At 50.0% G+C, this 21,005-nt stretch overlaps 2 protein-coding genes across 3 annotated transcripts; one reads left to right on the top strand and one right to left on the bottom strand.

Annotated features, from left to right (window-relative positions):
- The first annotated feature begins 174 nt into the window (after positions 1-174).
- APOOL (apolipoprotein O like) lies at positions 175-10,458 on the top strand. Its single transcript, XM_083160367.1, has 9 exons — positions 175-322; positions 1,297-1,401; positions 2,600-2,719; positions 6,774-6,828; positions 7,229-7,327; positions 8,768-8,859; positions 9,371-9,493; positions 9,764-9,920; positions 10,258-10,458. The coding sequence occupies exons 1-9, from the start codon at positions 311-313 to the stop codon at positions 10,353-10,355; spliced, it is 861 nt and encodes a 286-aa protein (XP_083016493.1). The 5' UTR covers positions 175-310; the 3' UTR covers positions 10,356-10,458.
- Positions 10,459-11,506: 1,048 nt separating this feature from the next.
- Positions 11,507-19,223, bottom strand: LOC146036384 (diamine acetyltransferase 1-like). Of its 2 annotated transcripts, none has more exons than XM_083160365.1 (6): positions 18,936-19,223; positions 18,247-18,298; positions 15,743-15,823; positions 13,130-13,231; positions 12,981-13,021; positions 11,507-11,807 (listed from the first exon to the last, which is right to left on the bottom strand). In XM_083160365.1, exons 2-6 carry the CDS (start codon positions 18,275-18,277, stop codon positions 11,595-11,597), a joined length of 468 nt encoding a protein of 155 aa, XP_083016491.1. In that variant the 5' UTR covers positions 18,278-18,298; positions 18,936-19,223; the 3' UTR covers positions 11,507-11,594. The 2 variants fall into 2 exon arrangements, with proteins under 2 accessions (XP_083016491.1, XP_083016492.1); XM_083160366.1 differs by lacking the exon at positions 18,936-19,223 and adding an exon at positions 18,480-18,861.
- Positions 19,224-21,005: the final 1,782 nt, after the last annotated feature.

Genomic DNA, 21,005 nt, shown 5'->3' with positions numbered 1-21,005 from the left:
CGTGTCCGGGGCTATGCTGTAAAGCGAGGAGACGTGACAGCAGGCGGGTCTGGCATGACAAGAGGCGGAGGAAGGTGACAGGGGGGCGTATCCCGGCATGGCAGGGGGCGGGGGGAGGCGGGGCAGGACAGCGGGGAGAGACAGCAGGAGGCGGGTCCCAGCGTGACACGGGGCATGGCTGGAGGCGGAGCCGGGCAGGGGGAGGAGCGAGGTGCTATGCTGGGCATTATTATTGGCTGAAAGAGCCGCCGCGGCTTCCGTACTGACCCCGCCGCCGCCGCAGCTGTGTGAGGGGGAGGCGGAGGGCGAGATGGTGGCCAAGGTGAGTGTGAGAGGAGAACTACAGCTCCCAGCATGCCGTCCCTGCGGGCACTGCCAGTGCTACCTGTGCCTGCATTGTGTGCCCCGTATATACATGGGGAGTGGGCAGTGCCACTGTGCCAGGCACCACTATGCCCAACCTGTGTACTGCAGCCAGGTATGCGGGAGAGGGGCAGGGAGAAGGAAAGTATACAGTACATGGTATGTGCTCATTAGGTCGACAACTATGAGACACGGTGCCCGAAACAGCGCAAGCACAGCGAGGCACGGTGCCCGGAGCATGACGAGAGCAGCGAGGCACAGTGCAGGGAGCATGGCATGCGCAGCGAGGCACGGGGCCCGGAGCAGGGTGAGAGCAGCGAGGCACAGTGCAGGGAGCATGGCATGCGCAGCGAGGCACGGGGCCCGGAGCAGGGTGAGAGCAGTGAGGCACAGTGCAGGGAGCATGACGAGAGCAGCGAGGCACGGTGCCCGGAGCCGGGCGAGCGCAGCGAGGCACGGTGCCCGGAGAACGGCTAGCGCAGCGAGGCACGGTGCCCGGAGCACAGCGAGAGCAGCGAGGCACGGTGCCCGGAGCCGGGTGAGCGCAGCGAGGCACGGTGCCCGGAGCCGGGTGAGCGCAGCGAGGCACGGTGCCCGGAGCCGGGCGAGCGCAGCGAGGCACGGGGCCCGGAGCAGGGCGAGCGAGGCGCGGAGCAGGTCGAGTGCAGCGAGGCATGGTGCCCGGAGCATGGCGAACGCAGCAAGGCACCGTGCCCGGAGCATGGTGAGTGCAGACAGGAGCTTGCACTTCCGTCCGTCACCCACAGTAACCAGGATGCCACCCTAGCAACACGTTACTCCCCTAGTGAAGTAACAAAAATTCCGATCCCATCTCTGCCATCTATACCCTGTGCTGCTTATATACCAGGTATGATTCCCCCACGTGTGGAACCAGATCACATGTTCTCTTACCGTGTTTCTTTCTTCCATCAGGTTTTTAAGCTGGCGGCGGTGCCAGCCGGTCTGGCCCTCACTTCCTATGGTCTATACGCCGTGTCCGACAGGGAGCATAAAGGGAGCAGCCTGAGTCCTCATCAGGTAATAATACCGTATTCTCGTCCTCCTGATAGTCACCAATGTCAGTAATAACGCTGCCACTCTGCAATGTATAAACTGTGTTTTATTAATAAGATTTCAATTGTACAAGCGCAGTCTGACCCCGCGTCCCGCAGTCCGCGCACCAGTCTTCTACTTGCCAATAAGAACAATTTATAGCTTAGCTTAGACGGTACTTATGTATTATCTGGGCTCCCATGTTAAATGCACCCCATTTTTTCATACCCCTACTATCCAACTACGCATGGAGTTGATTTTATATAGTGTGGCGAGCCACCGTGCCCGAAGCGTGGCGAGCGGACGCGGTCTCATAAGAAAAACGGGAGCCCAGATATTACATAAGTACCGGTTAGACCTATACATCTCGTGTTTGGGCTCTGGGTGCGTTTATGCGACAGCTTAAATAAAGGATTTTTATTTGACCAAAATAAAGAGGATGGACAATGGGGGAGTGTCTGGACCGTTTGCAGGGTGGGTTGCAGAGTCTGCGTGATGTCACCTGAAGCCGAACCCAGAACATGACGGCCCTACGCTTGCCTTTGAAGCTAGGCTGGGCATGCAGGGGGGGCTACCCTAATTATGTGACTGCTTCGCTACTTAGCAATGTGTACGCATGTTAGCAACGTGTCTTTAAAATATTGCAATAGCATCGTGGGAAGCGACCCATCGTTCGGAGAGGCCTTGTCCTTTGCGGAATGGTCCCCCACATCCTAATGACAGCAATTGGCAAAAACTCCTGCTGAATCAGGCCCCCTGTGAGCTGATAATCTAAGATCTGTGATGTCCATGAAAGTCTCTGATTTGGGCATCAATATGAATATAACCTTGTGATGGCGTATTGGGGAGATGGCTCATATCTGGGCATCGGTGCCCACCTCTGCTAGGTGTCATATTATTTCCCACCTGCTTCTCTATTTGGAACATCAGCCAGAAGGCGGAACTAGCACAGACATAGGGCTAACAGAGCTTCCCTGTGCCTGTCTTACCTCATAATGAACAAAGCAGACTCCTGTATATAGATATATAGGCGCATACTCATTGCCTGGTATATAGACAACATCATTCATACTACTGAAATAAGGACATTCTGCCCTCATAGCCCTGATATTAGCAGTAGGAGCTGCCTGTCCATCACTTGTGTATATTGTCACCCCGCTCACAGAGTCTACCTCTCTTGCAGTTGTCTGTGTACTCCGTTCCTCCCCGACAATCCACGTACATAGAAGAACACCCAAGCCGTCTTCAGTGTGCCTTTGCCGCAGTGCGCACATCAGTCTGGCCTGCAGTGACGTGGGGTAAGGTGAGTATGGAGCCAGCTCTTTACACTCACCTCCAACTAACCTAATGGGGTCCTTCAGCTAAGCTTCAGCTGACCAGGTTGCTATTCTGGAGCTTGTGGCAGCCCGGGGGCACCTCTGTACTGCTCTGGATCACAGGGGCCAGGACAGGTGAGTTCTGGCGCACAGAACAGCACTGCTCAGCTAGATATACAGTATGCTGCGCTGAAGATGCGTTCTGCACCGCAGAGCCTGCGTTTCATACCAGCTTCACGCCACGGACACTGGCAATCCTGCTGTAAGCTATGTCCTGTATGTTCATATTGAGCATCCTCTATACTGCTAGACCCTCTCTAATGCCAGAACCTACACAACAGCAAAGTCTGTGCCCCAGCAGCGATCAGTCACAAGTGTTCTGCCAACAGTCATGGCACTTATCTGTGTCTGCACCTACCCCTGACCACCCGCATACAGAGCAGCTTCTCTAATGAGTATAGCGGTCTCTATCCAGGCCTGTATTTGTGCCAACATCTACATTATGTAATGTTCACACCAGCACTGGGGATATCAGGAGTGATGGGTCAGTGAGGACAGGGCTGCATGTGACAGGGGCAGTGACATGATGTGAGGAGGGGAATGGAGGCAGCAGGAAGTCACAGACTGAGAGTTATATAGTGGGAAGAGCAGGGTCCCCAGCAGCACAGAGTATATCAGGAGATGAGTAATGTGTCAGTGAGGACAGGGCAGTGACATGATGTGAGGAGGGGAATGGGGGCAGCAGGAAGCCACAGGCTGAGAGTTATATAGTGGGAGGAGCAGGGTCCCCAGCAGCACAGAGTATATCAGGAGATGAGTGATGTGTCAGTGAGGACAGGGCAGTGACATGATGTGAGGAGGGGAATGGGGGCAGCAGGAAGCCACAGACTGAGAGTTATATAGTGGGAGGAGCAGGATCCCCAGCAGCACAGAGTATATCAGGAGATGAGTGATGTGTCAGTGAGGACAGGGCTGCATGTGACAGGGGCAGTGACATGATGTGAGGAGGAGAATGGGGGCAGCAGGAAGCCACAGACTGGGAGTTATATAGTGGGAAGTGCAGGGTCCCCAGCAGCACAGAGTCTATCAGGAGATGAGTGATGTGTCAGTGAGGACAGGGCTGCATATGACAGGGGCAGTGACATGATGTGAGGAGGAGAATGGGGGCAGCAGGAAGCCACAGACTGAGAGTTATATAGTGGGAGGAGCAGGGTCCCCAGCAGCACAGAGTATATCAGGAGATGAGTGATGCGTCAGTGAGGACAGGGCTGCATGTGACAGGGGCAGTGACATGATGTGAGGAGGGGAATGGGGGCAGCGAGAGACCACAGGCTGAGAGCTATATAGTGGGAGGAGCAGGGTTCCCAGCAGCACAGAGTATATCAGGAGATGAGTGATGTGTCAGTGAGGACAGGGCTGCATGTGACAGGGGCAGTGACATGATGTGAGGAGGGGAATGGAGGCAGCAGGAAGCCACAGACAGAGTTATATAGTGGGAGGAGCAGGGTCCCCAGCAGCACAGAGTATATCAGGAGATGAGTGATGTGTCAGTGAGGACAGGGCTGCATGTGACAGGGGCAGTGACATGATGTGAGGAGGAGAATGGGGGCAGCAGGAAGCCACAGACTGAGAGTTATATAGTGGGAGGAGCAGGGTCCCCAGCAGCACAGAGTATATCAGGAGATGAGTGATATGTCAGTGAGGACAGGGCTGCATGTGACAGGGGCAGTGACATGATGTGAGGAGGAGAATGGGGGCAGCAGGAAGCCACAGACTGAGAGTTATATAGTGGGAGGAGCAGGGTTCCCAGCAGCACAGAGTATATCAGGAGATGAGTGATGTGTCAGTGAGGACAGGGCTGCATGTGACAGGGGCAGTGACATGATGTGAAGAGGGGAATGGGGGCAGCAGGAAGCCACAGACTGAGAGTTATATAGTGGGAGGAGCAGGGTCCCCAGCAGCACAGAGTATATCAGGAGATGAGGGATGTGTCAGTGAGGACAGGGCTGCATGTGACAGGGGCAGTGACATGATGTGAGGAGGGGAATGGGGGCAGCAGGAAGCCACAGACTGAGAGTTATATAGTGGGAGTAGCAGACCCCAGCAGCACAGAGTATATCAGGAGATGAGGGATGTGTCAGTGAGGACAGGGCTGCATGTGACAGGGGCAGTGACATGATGTGAGGAGGGGAATGGAGGCAGCAGGAAGCCACAGACTGAGAGTTATATAGTGGGAGGAGCAGGGTCCCCAGCAGCACAGAGTGTATCAGGAGATGAGGAATGTGTCAGTGAGGACAGGGCTGCATGTGACAGGGGCAGTGACATGATGTGAGGAGGGGAATGGGGGCAGCAGGAAGCCACAGACTGAGAGTTATATAGTGGGAGGAGCAGGGTCCCCAGCAGCACAGAGTATATCAGGAGATGAGTGATGTGTCAGTGAGGACAGAGCTGCATGTGACAGGGGCAGTGACATGATGTGAGGAGGGGAATGGAGGCAGCAGGAAGCCACAGACTGAGAGTTATATAGTAAGAGGAGCAGGGTCCCCAGCAGCACAGAGTATATCAGGAGATGAGTGATGTGTCAGTGAGGACAGGGCTGCATGTGACAGGGGCAGTGACATGATGTGAGGAGGGGAATGGAGGCAGCAGGAAGCCACAGACTGAGAGTTATATAGTGGGAGGAGCAGGGTCCCCAGCAGAACAGAGTATATCAGGAGATGAGTGATGTGTCAGTGAGGACAGGGCTGCATGTGACAGGGGCAGTCACATGATGTCAGGAGGGGAATGGAGGCAGCAGGAAGCCACAGACTGAGAGTTATATAGTGGGAGGAGCAGGATCCCCAGCAGCACAGAGTACATCAGGAGATGAGGGAAGTGTCAGTGAGGACAGGGCTGCATGTGACAGGGGCAGTGACATGGTGTGAGGAGGGGAATGGGGGCAGCAGGAAGCCACAGACTGAGAGTTGTATAGTGGGAGGAGCAGGGTCCCCAGCAGCACAGAGTATATCAGGAGATAAGTGATGTGTCAGTGAGGACAGTGCTGCATGTGACAGGGGCAGTGACATGATGTGAGGAGGGGAATGGGGGCAGCAGGAAGCCACAGACTGAAAGTTATATAGTGGGAGGAGCAGGGTCCCCAGCAGCACAGAGTATATCAGGAGATGAGTTATGTGTCAGTGAGGACAGTGCTGCATGTGACAGGGGCAGTGACATGATGTGAGGAGGGGAATGGGGGCAGCAGGAAGCCACAGACTGAAAGTTATATAGTGGGAGGAGCAGGGTCCCCAGCAGCACAGAGTATATCAGGAGATAAGTGATGTGTCAGTGAGGACAGTGCTGCATGTGACAGGGGCAGTGACATGATGTGAGGAGGGGAATGGGGGCAGCAGGAAGCCACAGGCTGAGAGTTATATAGTGGGAGGTGCAGGGTCCCCAGCAGCACAGAGTATATCAGGAGATGAGTGATGTGTCAGTGAGGACAGTGCTGCATGTGACAGGGGCAGTGACATGATGTGAGGAGGGGAATGGGGGCAGCAGGAAGCCACAGGCTGAGAGTTATATAGTGGGAGGTGCAGGGTCCCCAGCAGCACAGAGTATATCAGGAGATGAGTGATGTGTCAGTGAGGACAGTGCTGTGACATGATGTGAGGAGGGGAATGGGGGCAGCAGGAAGCCACAGACTGAAAGTTATATAGTGGGAGGAGCAGGGTCCCCAGCAGCACAGAGTATATCAGGAGATGAGGGATGTGTCAGTGAGGACAGGGCTGCATGTGACAGGGGCAGTGACATGATGTGAGGAGAGGAATGGAGGCAGCAGGAAGCCTCAGACTGAGAGTTATATAGTGGGAGGAGCAGGGTCCCCAGCAGCACAGAGTATATCAGGAGCTGAGTGATGTGTCAGTGAGGACAGGGCTGCATGTTATATAGTGGAGGGTGCTGGGTTCACCAGGATTTTATTTACTAATGTTTGTGAAAGTCTGTTATATTTTATCCCAATTGTATTGCAGTTGTTGTTTAATTTTGTGATACCCTTTTATGTAGTATGCCTATGATTCTATCAGGAATGGAGTGGAGGACACATTCCAGTTTGGGAAAGGTGAGTGCTGTAATGTGTGCTGGCAATCTTGATTACTGATATGTTACAGAATTTGCGTATTTCCCCGCACCATGATCCAACCTGATAGTGGAATATCTCGTAGTGTGGGTTATTATACTATAATGTGATAAATGTCTGTAATTTCTGCATGCAGGTTCAATAAGGGATAGAACATGGTGGGTGAAATGTAATAGGGTGTAAGAATTGGGAAGTGAGAGATTTTGAGAGTTTTCCCATTTTTTGATTAACCATTTACACGGCAAAATCAGCCTGGTTTTCAGTGTATACAATTGTAGCTTTAAAAAAAAAAGGGAAAACTCTCTCCAAATCTCCCCCTTCCCTAGTGTGTACCCCACACACCGTTCTGTGTGTCAGAGCGCTCACATTACTTCTCGTTCAGACAGTTACGTTTACCTGAAGAACCCGCCCCCAGAGTTCCTGCCGCGAGTGGGCATCATATCGGTCAGTGGACTGGCGGGATTGGTGTTGGCCAGGAAAGGTAAGTCGCCCTTTTCAGGGGGATGATCTGCAGGAAAATAACTGTACATGATCTAGATAACGCTTTCCTCCTAGCCTGCGTACCTTCTGGCGAGGGGTCGGCGAATGAAGCGGTACACTACTTGGGGATCAGGTGTCGACATTGACACCAAAAATCGTAAAAAAAAACTCATGTCGACCTTTTCAGCGTCGACCTAGATGCTGTCTGTGAGCTATATCACACCCAAGCTACTGTGTGAAGCATGTACAGCAGGGATGGGGAACCTTCGGCCCTCCAGCTGAACTACGCATCCCAGCATGCCCTGCTACAGCTTTGCTATTTGACTATGTTAAAACTGTTGCAGGGCAACAACAGCCGGAGGGCCAAAGGTTCCCCATCCCTGCTGTACGGTATATCCTTACACTGTGTATATTATACTGCATATAGGGTCTAACTCAGACATGATTGCTGCTGTGCGAATTCATACAGCGGACGGTTCTCGATACACTGCGCATGCGTCGGCAATGTAGTCCTGCTTTTTTCCTTCGCTAGCCGTTCGCTAAGTGATTGACAGGAAGCCGGCGTCTGGGGAGGTAACAGGAAAAACCGCAGGCGGGATTGTATTAACGCAGGCATGCCTAGGGGAAATTCTCTGTGATACCTGAGTTCCAGAGGAAAATGTGAGACCACCTGTCTGTCCGCAAGTCCACAACTGCCTGGCAGAGACCTAAATGATCATTCTGTCCTGGATAAATACAGACGTCACCCCACGGCGGTGCTGTGATTGGACCTTCAGAGAGTTGCAGATGAATGAATTTCCGAGGACATTAATGGACTGAAGCGGGGATGTAGGGAGGCAGAAGGACAAAATTCTGCAAGTGAGGAGATCAATAATGACTCGGCCGAGGGATTTATAGAGTTACACAATCAGTTTGGTTGTTGTATAAACATTTCCGGTGATCTCTGTCCTATGAGGTTAGCTTTATCACGTCTTATAGATTATTGTTACTGAGGTCTGAAGATGAAAAATAGCCATATAGGCCCTTATTCTGGTTCACTCGCAAATTCATTCTCAAAGGGACAAAACCATGTACACTGCAGGTGGGGTAGATGTAACTTGTGCAGAGAGAGTTAGATTTGGGTGGGGTTTTATGTCAAAGTGAGATCTATATTGCAGTGTAAAAATAAAGCAGCCAGTATGTTCCCTGCACAGAAACAAAATAACTCGCCCAAATCTAATTCTCTCTGCACATGTTACATCTGCCCCCCTGCAGTGCACGTGGTTTTATCCATTTGAGAAGGAATTTGCCTTTGCGAGTGAACCAGTATAAGGGCCATAATACAGGGTCATTTTTTTTTTTTATGAATATTTTTGGGACATGTAGTGCGTGTGTCAGATACATGTATGACCTCTGCAGACTGAGTGATGGGCTCATTGTGTCTCTGCTGTTTGTTTACTAGGTTCTAGACTGAAGAAATTAATGTACCCCTTGGGTTTGACGGCAATAGGCGTGTCCGTTTGTTACCCGGCACAAGCGGTCATTTTTGCAAAGGTAAGAAGCTTCATCCAGTCACTCTCAGATTATTACATCCCACCAGAAACGGTTATTGCCGGGGAAATGCCAAGTAAACCATTATGGACTCGATTTTTAAAAAAAATTGGCAAATCTATATGTTGCAGCTAAATCGCAAGAACATCGCAACATGGTGGCTGTGATGTCTGGCCCTTTTACCGTTTATAATCTTATCTCATGTATGGCCAGATGCACTAAGCTTCAAAAAGTGGTAAAAAAACCCCAACCAATCAGCTCCTAACTGCCACATCACAGACTGTTTCAAAAATACCAGTTAGGAGCTGATTGGCTGTTTTTCACTCTCCACTGATCACTTTTGACGCTTAGTACATCTGACCCCTAATCTTCTGAATGGATACCTTATATTTAATGGCCTCGTTGGCCATACTGTGAGTGGATTTATTTTTAGTTAGTAAACTCTTATTCCAGTATTTAGCAGTTGATTTCTTTTTCCACCTTCTCCATTATTGTCTTGGTCCTAATTCCTCAGGTAACTGGCAGAAAGTTGTATAGTGCAAGTCACTGGACGTACGATGCAGTTAGGTCTCTATGGAAAGAGAAACCGCAGCCACAGAAGGAAGTTACAAGTCCGGCCCCAGCAGCTGCCCCCCAGGTACGTCTCTTACTGTATATTCTAATTTATGCAGAGTGCCAGAGAAACATTAGACCAATCCGTAGGACCCAAACGTAGGACCCACGTGCTACAGACAGACGCACAATCCCCTCAGCAAGTATCTGCTAATTCTCAGGCATTAACCTCTCTGTAATGGTCTGAACCTGGAATAAATATTTAGGGTTTCCATGGCAGCCTTAGATCAAGGAATTGATATAGAATGGGGAGAATGAGGGATTGTTCTTCTTAAGTGTTAAATGAAACCAACAGGAGGCTGTGAGACGAGAGGACCTCAGCAAGGCTTCAGCTGGGAAGACGGCGACAGAAGAGATTGTCACGGAGGACACAGAAGCACCCGTTTCTCCTGAGTCTCGTCATACACTAGATGTACACTCAGAGGGGCAGACTCCTGAAAGCCTCTTTGCGGGTAATTATAACACGAGACGTAGATCTGCCTCCGCTGACTGAGGCCCAGGCTGCAGTAACATCTGTGACCAGCAACATTTCCTTGTATCAGGGATTTGGTAGATTTTTCTGGTTTAGGATTTGTTCTGGGTGATTGTGTAGCTGAGTGATGGAAGAGGGGCTAGTTGGAGTAAGAGATGGCGTTATGGGGGGGGGGGGGGGGAGAGTGAAACAAATAACTAACTCTCTGCACATGTTACATCTGCCCCCTGCAGTGCAGCATGGTGTTACTCAGGTGCTCAGTTACTGGCTGCTTCTGCATGTAGCCCACACACCTAACCCTTTATGTGTCTTTACAGAACCCTGGCAGGAGGTAAAGTTTACGCCTCCTGAGGACCTAGCAGACCACGGACAGTCCAACCCTGAGGACCTGGACATGTATAGCACCAGAACATGAATAATATATATTATAATTATATATTTTTTTTTTGACAGAACATTTTTTTTATCCTCAGATTCTTTATCACATTTGATAAAATAAAACAGAAATGTTTCTTGCGTGTTCTGTTGTTCTGTATGTTTCCCGTGATCACGGTGGTGGGATATTCTATCTGGGTTGATGAACGTTGTTGGTATTACATTACGTGTATGACTCTCCTGCCCTGCTTTGTCCTCTGTGCATGTTGCGTATGAGGGATTACCTCCACCTGTAGGGTGAGGGGATTGTGTCTGTCCTTTGTGTATATTGATGTTGGGAGTGTTCTGTCCAAGCTCTGTGCCCTTACTGGTTCTATACTCAGCTGGTGGGGGGAAATGCCTTAATGATATCCTCTCATGATATAATTGTGGAAGTCCTGCAGATACTCCGCAAGAGAGTCCAGAAGCTGAAAAACAGATTCAAGTGATAGGACCCCCTTAAGAAGAACGAGGGAAACCGCAAAACAATGTAAAAAAAAATCGACCCTGGTTCAGTGTTTTCAGACATTTGCTTTGTCTGCTGGAGGTATGAGGAACCTTAATTCAGACAAACCTCTGCTCGTGCCGGTTAGCTCCGGCGAAGCAGGGTATATGTGTTTCTACAGAGATTAGAAAAACAATTGTTACAGGAGGAAGCCCCATTGGTGGATTCCAGAGAGGAATCACTCCACCACCATTTTTTCTGCACAGCTCATTAATGATCTATTGGAATATATATATATATATATATATAATGTATAAAAATGATCTTTGCACCACCTCTGCAATGCGAATCTAGACTCGCGCATCCACAGGAAATGCAAATAAACGCAATCTGCATCCTGCACCATTGTGCATTATCTGCGGGACAGCGGTGGTGCCTGGCGGAGGGAGTCCTAATTACCCAGGCTTAGCAGCAGCCCTTCTCCCCCCAGCACATGCTGCAGTGTGGCCAGGGAGGTGCTTAAAACTGGAATATTTCCCTGCTTGTATTTAGATCCTTTGCGTGTGGATCTATGTCCTGGGATCAGTGGATTGGACATTTTGGCATTGGATAAAGCTGTAAGTAGAACTGACGGGTCCCAGCATCCTCTGTGTGCGGCACAGCTGAGAACGGAGGCTAATTGGCGAAGGTTTAGATTAAGATAGGAATCATTTTTATACAGGTTTCTTTATTATTTCCCGGATTCATATTATGGATAATGGATGGGGCAGTAAGCGGACAAGAACAGCGGCTTTTTTAGAGCTCCTCTGAGATGAACTGTGTGATGGGACTCCTGTGCCAGGTGCCTGCTGCTATACGCATAATGTCCTCCTCTGAGAATCTGAACAGGTGCCAGCCTTCAGTGTCCGACAGATCCTGGGCACCTTTCCTCTTATAGTATTTAATGGCTGGTGCGTTCCAGTACAAGGCGATGAAGTACAAGGCTCTGCAGTGCAGTGCAATGGCTTCCTGGTAAGAGAGAATTTGCAATGAGGAAGGTTTATATAAATACACTTATTACTATTATCGTTTATTTATATGGTGCCACAAGGGTTCTGCAGCGCCTGACAATGTATAGATGAGCAAAGAACAAGATTGTGATTTACAGTATAAATGCAAATTAGGACAAGTACATGGTAAATAAAGACAGTTGCAGCAGTGGACACAGATGTAATTATACCAGTGGCAGAGATCTATTCTAAGAAAACCACATGAGGAGAGAGGGCCCTGCTCGTTAGAGCTTACATCCTGGGTGGTTCCTACTCCCCCAGGGACCCTGTCCAAGGCTGACCAGTTACTGTGAATGCGATGGCTGGGGGGGTGTACATAAAAAGTCTCTCCCAGCTGTGGCATTAAAATGCTGGCTGTTGGAGCCCATTCTTTTTATCCCCTCATGTTTTTAGAACCAGGACTGGTCCAAGAGCCAGGTGCTGGTTTCTTTCAATGAGAAAACATCTGGATACAATGCAAATCTTGTGGTTTTACCGCAAATCGGATATTATTACATGTTCGATTTTTAACCCTAAAAATTGCACCCTATTACATTTCACCCTATATATTAATTACAATATAAATGTGTTTAAGGAGAGCTGAAGAAGGTGGTAGTCGTAGGTAAGGAAGACTTACCTAGTAGAAGATAATCTGAAACTAGTCAAGCCTATGTACGAATCCACACTCACCAATAAATAGTGAGATCTCTGCTGCGAACCACAGACCAGCTCAATGCTCTACAAACCATCAACCAGCCGGATGTAGAGTCTGCGAGGCCTCTTTACAGATAAGGGAGTGCCAACACTCCCTACCTCCCCTCAACTCAAGCGAAAGGTTGCGGGGCTCACTGCGCTCGCCGCACTTTATAAAATCAACTCCACGCCAATACTGGAGGTATGACGTGAATAGTGGGGGTATGATGTGGATAGTGGGGGTATTAACCATTGTTTAGTTTCAGGGCTCCAGAAGCAGTTACGTAGGCAGCATAGTGCTGTATTGGTATTCTCAATACAGCACTACGTAAACTACATAACTGCCGCCGTGTAACTAAACAAGTACCAAAATAGCACATGATATCCGCAAAGTAAATCTGGTGCATCATATTAATGGTAAGCATATACATCAGGCTGTTGGGAAATTACGTAAGCTCACCTGGCTAATCTTCTTCAGTATTTCTGATCCTATTCCCAGACCTGTTAAATAAAGAAATAATGTCAATTTTGTACAAAATTAATGTAAGAAGAAAAAAAGCCGTAAATTTGACAAAAAATATTACAAAATCTGATAAATCCAATTCTAACCTCGGTATGGCTCCATGACAAAGAAGTCTTCAAGGTGAAGGGTCTTTCCTACCCAAGGGTCGTACGTCAGATAATACATAGCGAACCCCACCTTAGCACTACCTGGAATAAGATAGAGATGGGTCAGAGTCATATTGCTGTAATCAGATCCTGGTGAGACCTCCAACACATAGAGCTGTAATCAGATCCTGGTGGGACCTCCAACACATACAGCTGTAATCAGATCCTGGTGGGACCTCCAACACTTACAGCTGTAATCAGGACCTGGTGGGATCTCCAACACATACATCTGTAATCAGATCTTGGTGAGACCTCCAATGTGGTCACATACAGCTGTAATCAGATCCTGGTGAGACCTCCATCACATACAGCTGTAATCAGATCCTGGTGGGACCTCCAACACATACAGCTGTAATCAGGACCTGGTGGGACCTCCAACACATACAGCTGTAATCAGATCCTGGTGGGACCTCCAACACATACAGCTGTAATCAGGACCTGGTGGGATCTCCAACACATACAGCTGTAATCAGATCCTGGTGAGACCTCTCATGCCAGGGCTGGGCAATTGCGGCCCTCCAGATGTTGAGGAACTACACATCCCAGCATGCCTTGCATCAGTTTCAGCATGGCCACATAGCAAAACTAATGCAAAGCATCCTGGGATGTGTAGTTCCTCAACATCTGGAGGGCTGCAATTCCCCAGCCCTGTCTAATACGGTCACATACAGCTGTAATCAGATCCTGGTGGGACCTCCAACACATACAGCTGTAATCAGATCCTGGTGCGACCTCCAACACATACAGCTGTATTCAGATCCTGGTGATACCTCCAACACATAGAGCTGTAATCAGGACCTGGTGGGACCTCCAACACTTACAGCTATAATCAGGACCTGGTGGGACCTCCAACACATACAGCTGTAATCAGGACCTGGTGGAACCTCCAACACATACAGCTGTAATCAGATCCTGGTGATACCTCCAACACGTACAGCTGTAATCAGGACCTGGTGGGACCTCCAACACATACAGCTGTAATCAGGACCTGGTGGGACCTCCAACACATACAGCTGTAATCAGATCCTGGTGAGACCTCCAATGCGGTCACATACAGCTGTAATCAGATCCTGGTGATACCTCCAACACTTACAGCTGTAATCAGGACCTGGTGGGACCTCCAACACTTACAGCTGTAATCAGGACCTGGTGGGACCTCCAACACATAGAGCTGTAATCCGGACCTGGTGGGACCTCCAACACTTACAGCTATAATCAGGACCTGGTGGGACCTCCAACACTTACAGCTGTAATCAGGACCTGGTGGGACCTCCAACACTTACAGCTGTAATCAGGACCTGGTGGGACCTCCAACACATACAGCTGTAATCAGGACCTGGTGGTGCCTCCAAAACTTACAGCTGTAATCAGGACCTGGTGGGACCTCCAACACTTACAGCTGTAATCAGGACCTGGTGGGACCTCCAACACTTACAGCTATAATCAGGACCTGGTGGGACCTCCAACACTTACAGCTGTAATCAGGACCTGGTGAGACCTCCAACACATACAGCTGTAATCAGATCCTGGTGAGACCTCCAATGCGGTCACATACAGCTGTAATCAGATCCTGGTGATACCTCCAACACTTACAGCTGTAATCAGGACCTGGTGGGACCTCCAACACTTACAGCTGTAATCAGGACCTGGTGGGACCTCCAACACATAGAGCTGTAATCCGGACCTGGTGGGACCTCCAACACTTACAGCTATAATCAGGACCTGGTGGGACCTCCAACACTTACAGCTGTAATCAGGACCTGGTGGGACCTCCAACACTTACAGCTGTAATCAGGACCTGGTGGGACCTCCAACACGTACAGCTGTAATCAGGACCTGGTGGGACCTCCAACACTTACAGCTGTAATCAGGACCTGGTGGGGCCTCCGAAACTTACAGCTGTATTTAGGACCTGGTGGGACCTCCAACACTTACAGCTGTAATCAGGACCTGGTGGGACCTCCAACACTTACAGCTATAATCAGGACCTGGTGGGACCTCCAACACTTACAGCTGTAATCAGGACCTGGTGAGACCTCCAACACATACAGCTGTAATCAGATCCTGGTGATACCTCCAACACTTACAGCTGTAATCAGATCCTGGTGATACCTCCAACACTTACAGCTGTAATCAGGACCTGGTGGGACCTCCAACACTTACAGCTGTAATCAGGACCTGGTGGGACCTCCAACACATAGAGCTGTAATCCGGACCTGGTGGGACCTCCAACACTTACAGCTATAATCAGGACCTGGTGGGACCTCCAACACTTACAGCTGTAATCAGGACCTGGTGGGGCCTCCAAAACTTACAGCTGTAATCAGGACCTGGTGGGACCTCCAACACTTACAGCTGTAATCAGGACCTGGTGGGACCTCCAATACGTACAGCTGTAATTAGATCCTGGTGAGACCTCCAACATGTACAGCTGTAATCAGGTCCTGGTGGGATCCCTGTACATAGAGGTGTAATCAGGTCCTGGTGGGATCCCTGTACATAGAGGTGTAATCAGGTCCTGGTGGGATCCCTGTACATAGAGGACCAACTTACATTCATTGTTGCTTGGTTTTGGCAGTTCTGCTATCAGACACCGGTAACAGGGGTGTTCTCCGAAGCCATCTTCCAGTAAATCTGTGTAAGTAATTAGAAAGGTATCACTAGTCCCAATATTTTACGTTTTTATGTGTGTGTGTGGGGGGGGAGGTGCCTCTATAACACAACCAGTGCCATAAGTTCATCCCAGTTGCCCGGATATATATTTGTGCCCCCCATATATAGAGAGAGAACACATATATTTCAGAACTTAACAATATTAATGTTTTTTTCTTAACTGATTTGGTACTTATGTAATATCTGGGCGCCCGATTTTTTCATCGCATCGCAGCAATATAGTGGCATACAATTCATGCGATTTTTCATTGTAAAGACCCGATTTTTAATTGTGTAGTCACCCATGGGTGATTTCATACCCCCACTATCCAACTACGCATGGAGTTGATTTTATATAGTGCCCGACACGTGGCGAGTGGACGCAGAATACATGTAAAGTACTCCGCGTCCCCTTGCGGGGCTCACTGCGCTCGCCACACTTCCGGCTCGGTGGCTCGATGCGCTCGCTACACTATATAAAATCAACTCCATGCGTAGTTGGATAGTGGGGGTATGAAATCACCCATGGGTGACTATACAATTAAAAATCGGGTCTTTACAATGAAAAATCGCATCGCATGCCTTAAGTAGTGGCATGCAATGAAAAAATCGGGCGCCCAGATAATACATAAGTACCACTGATTTAAACTTGCAGGGGAGGAGAGGTGCCCCCTTGGGAGCAGGAGCCCGGCGGCAGATGACTCCATTGCCTCCCAGAGTTCTGCCTCTGACCACAACATTTTAAAGTACTGTAATATATATTGTTTTGTTTGATCTGTACAGTTTATGGATTAATGTTTTATAGTGCCGTTACCAGGCTGCAGACAGGGGTGCAGCAATGTGCAGCTTATCACTGCCTCACTGACAGCAGCACATCCCCAGCTCACTGACAGCAGCACATCCCCGCCTTACTGACAGCAGCACATCCCCGCCTCACTGACTGCAGCACATCCCCGCCTTACTGACAGCAGCACATCCCCGCCTCACTGACTGCAGCACATCCCCGCCTCACTGACTGCAGCACATCCCACCTCACTGACGGCGGCACATCCCCGCCTCACTGACGGCGGCACATCCCCACCACACTGACTGCAGCACATCCCACCTCACTGACGGCAGCACATCCCCGCCTCACTGACGGCGGCACATGCCAGCCTCACTGACGGCGGCACATCCCAGCCTCACTGACGGCGGCACATCCCAGCCTCACTGACGGCGGCACATCCCAGCCTCACTGACGGCGGCACATCCCCACCTCACTGACGGCAGCACATCCCCACCACACTGACTGCAGCACATCCCACCTCACTGACGGCAGCACATCCCCGCCTCACTGACGGCGGCACATGACAGCCTCACTGACGGCGGCACATCCCAGCCTCACTGACGGCGGCACATCCCCGCCTCACTGACAGCGGCACATCCCCGTCCCACTGACGGCAGCACATTCCCCCCCTCACTGACGGCAGCACATCCCCACCTCACTGACGGCGGCACATCCCCGCCTCACTGACGGCAGCACATCCCCACCACACTGACTGCAGCACATCCCACCTCACTGACGGCAGCACATCCCCGCCTTACTGACAGCAGCACAGCCCACCTCACTGACGGCGGCACATCCCTGCCTCACTGACAGCAGCACATCCCGCCTTACTGACAGCAGCACAGCCCACCTCACTGACGGCGGCACATCCCAGCCTCACTGACAGCAGCACATCCCCCCTCACTGACAGCAGCACATCCCCACCACACTGACGGCAGCACATCCCACCTCACTGACGGCGGCACATCCCCGCCTCACTGACGGCGGCACATCCCAGCCTCACTGACGGCGGCACATCCCAGCCTCACTGACGGCGGCACATCCCAGCCTCACTGACGGCGGCACATCCCAGCCTCACTGACGGCGGCACATCCCAGCCTCACTGACGGCGGCACATCCCCGCCTCACTGACGGCAGCACATCCCCGCCTCACTGACGGCAGCACATCCCGCCTCATTGACGGCAGCACATCCCCGCCTTACTGACGGCAGCACAGCCCACCTCACTGACGGCGGCACATCCCAGCCTCACTGACGGCGGCACATCCCCCCTCACTGACAGCAGCACATCCCCATCACACTGACTGCAGCACATACCACCTCACTGACGGCAGCACATCCCCGCCTTACTGACGGCAGCACAGCCCACCTCACTGACGGCGGCACATGACAGCCTCACTGACGGCGGCACATCCCCCCTCACTGACAGCAGCACATCCCCATCACACTGACTGCAGCACATACCACCTCACTGACGGCAGCACATCCCCGCCTCACTGACGGCAGCACATTGGCCGGATGAACTCAGGCCTCATTACATCCCTCTCCTTGTACGATATCAGTCCTTATTGTCACCTCACCTTTCTCTGTTATTTGCACAGCATGCGACATGTTCTCATAATTAGCAAGTTCCTAATCAACAAGAAAAGAGGTGTCATTAATTCCATGTACAAAACACATTTAGTTGTATCAATTTTGGTGGATGTAGGTTATGACCCCAACAAGTCCAGACTCCCTTGTACCCAAATCCACCCACCCTTCTGTCTGCTGGTCTGTACATTTAAGGCCCCCATACATTACTGAGAGGACTCACCTCTCACCGTGTGCACCTCGCATGTGATACCCCGCTTACTACCCGCCGGGGAGCTGCCACAGATCACACAACTCCGCGTGGCAGCCATGGCGTTCCCTGGATCCGATCCGATGGCACAGGACCGTGCATCGGATCTGATCTGGACGTAAAACACACACAAATTGCTGTGGGAGTGTGAGCTCATTGTCTGGGACCAGTGGTGGCTCCGGCAGAGTGGCTGCAGCATTATCCAATAGTCACATAAAGGAGTAGCACCAACTGCCAGTGTCATGTGGCAGCGGTTATGGTGGCAGTTGGTGGGACTCTCCTATGTGAGTATTGACTGCGATGCAGCACCACCACCTATACAGCCGCCTCCGCTATGTACACAACACTCTGACACTTGCTTTGTATGTCTTATGTGCCCCAACAGCAAGGGAGACCACGTCCTTATCTCATGTGGGTATCTCATCGTACTTTAATGAGCCGCAGGAGATCAGAGCAGTCATCCGGCCTGGCCTCCCTGATGAGGAATCCCGCTGTATAGTGGTGGCTGTGGCTGGTCCCTGCGGCATCCTGGCCCCTCCCCTGAGGGTGGGGTGGCTCCTCGCTAGGACTCTGACTTGGGCTGCATTGTGCTAGGGACCTGTTCTCGGTGTCCACGGTGATTTCGGGCCCTCTCTCTCAGATGGTGACTTCTTGCCCGTTGGTGTCCTCCAGCCGTTTGCAGTCACCTTTGACCTTGGAGCCAGCAGCCCATTGTGACATAAGCACCTCCTCCATCAGGGGTCTGTATGAGGGCACAATGTCCTGGCGTAGTATGTGGGCAGTAAGTTACGGAACAGCAGACTGTTACTTAGGCCCTTATTCTAGTTCACTCTTAGAGGCAAACTCCTTCTTAGCTGGACAAAACCATGTGCACTGCAGGTGGGGTAGATGTTACTTGTGCAGAGAGAGTTAGATTTGGGTGGGGAGTGAGATTTATATTGCAGTGTAAAAATAAAGCAGTCAGTATTTACCCTGCACAGAAACAAAATAACTCACCCAAAGCTAAATCTCTCTGCACGTTACATCTGCCCCACCAGCAGTGCACATGGTTTTGTCCAGCTAAGAAGGAATTTGCCTCTAAAAGTGAACTAGAATAAGGCCTTTAGTAACTACAGAAAGAGAAACAATTATAAGCGGACTCTGCCACTGACCGGTCACTAATGATGTTCGTCACAGGAGACATTGATGCCGATGTATTAAGTCTGGAGACGTGGATGCTGATAGGGCACCAGCCAATCAGCTCCTAACTGTCAAGTTACAGGTTGGGGTTGAAGAATGGGAGTTTAATACATCTCCCCTATTATATATATATATATATATATATATATATATATATATATATATATTATAAACAGTCACTGACCCCAGAAGCGGCTGAGAACATGTGACAGAGGTGTGTAGTCCCTGGGTCGACAATGTCTATGTCGATCACTGTTGACCATGTCCATTTTGTCCTAAAGCTTACGTCGACATTCTGTCAATGTGGACCTAGGTTATGTCGACCAATCTTAGGTATTGACGTAGTCACTGTCGACCTAGACATTGTCTATCCTCTATACCGTAACCGTGGGAGATTGCACAGGGCCCTCAATGCTTATATGGAAATCAAACAAGGAAATTATAAACCACAAGCACAATTAAAGCAGCTGTATATGGGAGTGTGTAAGGCTCCCTATATAATGTGTACAAAGAAAAGGAGTCATACAGCGCTAGGTTTGACTGAATAAAAGGCTAACACAATTAACCAATAAAGTACATTTATTATACAACAGTAAAAAGACAATTACATTATTGACTATAGAGAATTCTCTTAATCCGCAAAAAAAGTAGGGGATGTATAAAAACAGTCTGGACGGGTATTGCTCCAGTGAGTTGGTTAAAGCAACAGTTCAAATGCACCAATAATGATTGGATAGTTACCAGATATGGTAGACGGTCTATCTCCTATGTTTTTTGGAGAAGAATTGGTAGAATCCCGGAGAATTGTTCAGCAATTTTTTGGATCCGGATTAACTCAGTAAGACGGCAAGGTTATTTGGGTTAGATCTGGGGTAGCCAACCCTGGTCCTCGAGAGCTACCAACAGTGCATCTTTTGCAGCTCTCCTCACAGAATCACAAGTGAGCTAATTAGCTCCATCTGTGTATCTTTTAAAATGTGATTAATGAGTGCAGCTGTGCAGCAGCTAGGTTTTCTGGAAAATGTGAACTGTTGGTAGCTCCCGAGGGCTAGGGTTGGCTACCACTGGGTTAGATGGTATCAGTGTACAGTGTACCCAAGTTTGTCTTGTATCAAGAAGATCTGAGACTGTGGAATCCTGTTTGTCATTTAAGCCGCTCCGGGTAGTCTAGCAAAAGGTGCAGGTGAAGAGGGAACAGGTAATGGCTCAACAATTTTAATTGTCTTTTTACTGTTGTATAATAAATGTACTTTATTGGTTAATTGTGTTAGCCTATTTTTCAGTCAAACCTAGCGCTGTGTACCTCCTTTCCTCAATGCT

This window comes from Crinia signifera, chromosome 9 (genome assembly GCF_055691185.1).
Source record: "Crinia signifera chromosome 9, ASM5569118v1, whole genome shotgun sequence".
Lineage (NCBI taxonomy): Eukaryota > Metazoa > Chordata > Amphibia > Anura > Myobatrachidae > Crinia > Crinia signifera.
The sequence above is the reverse complement of the archived record's forward strand: the minus strand, read 5'-3'. Positions and strand labels throughout refer to the sequence as shown.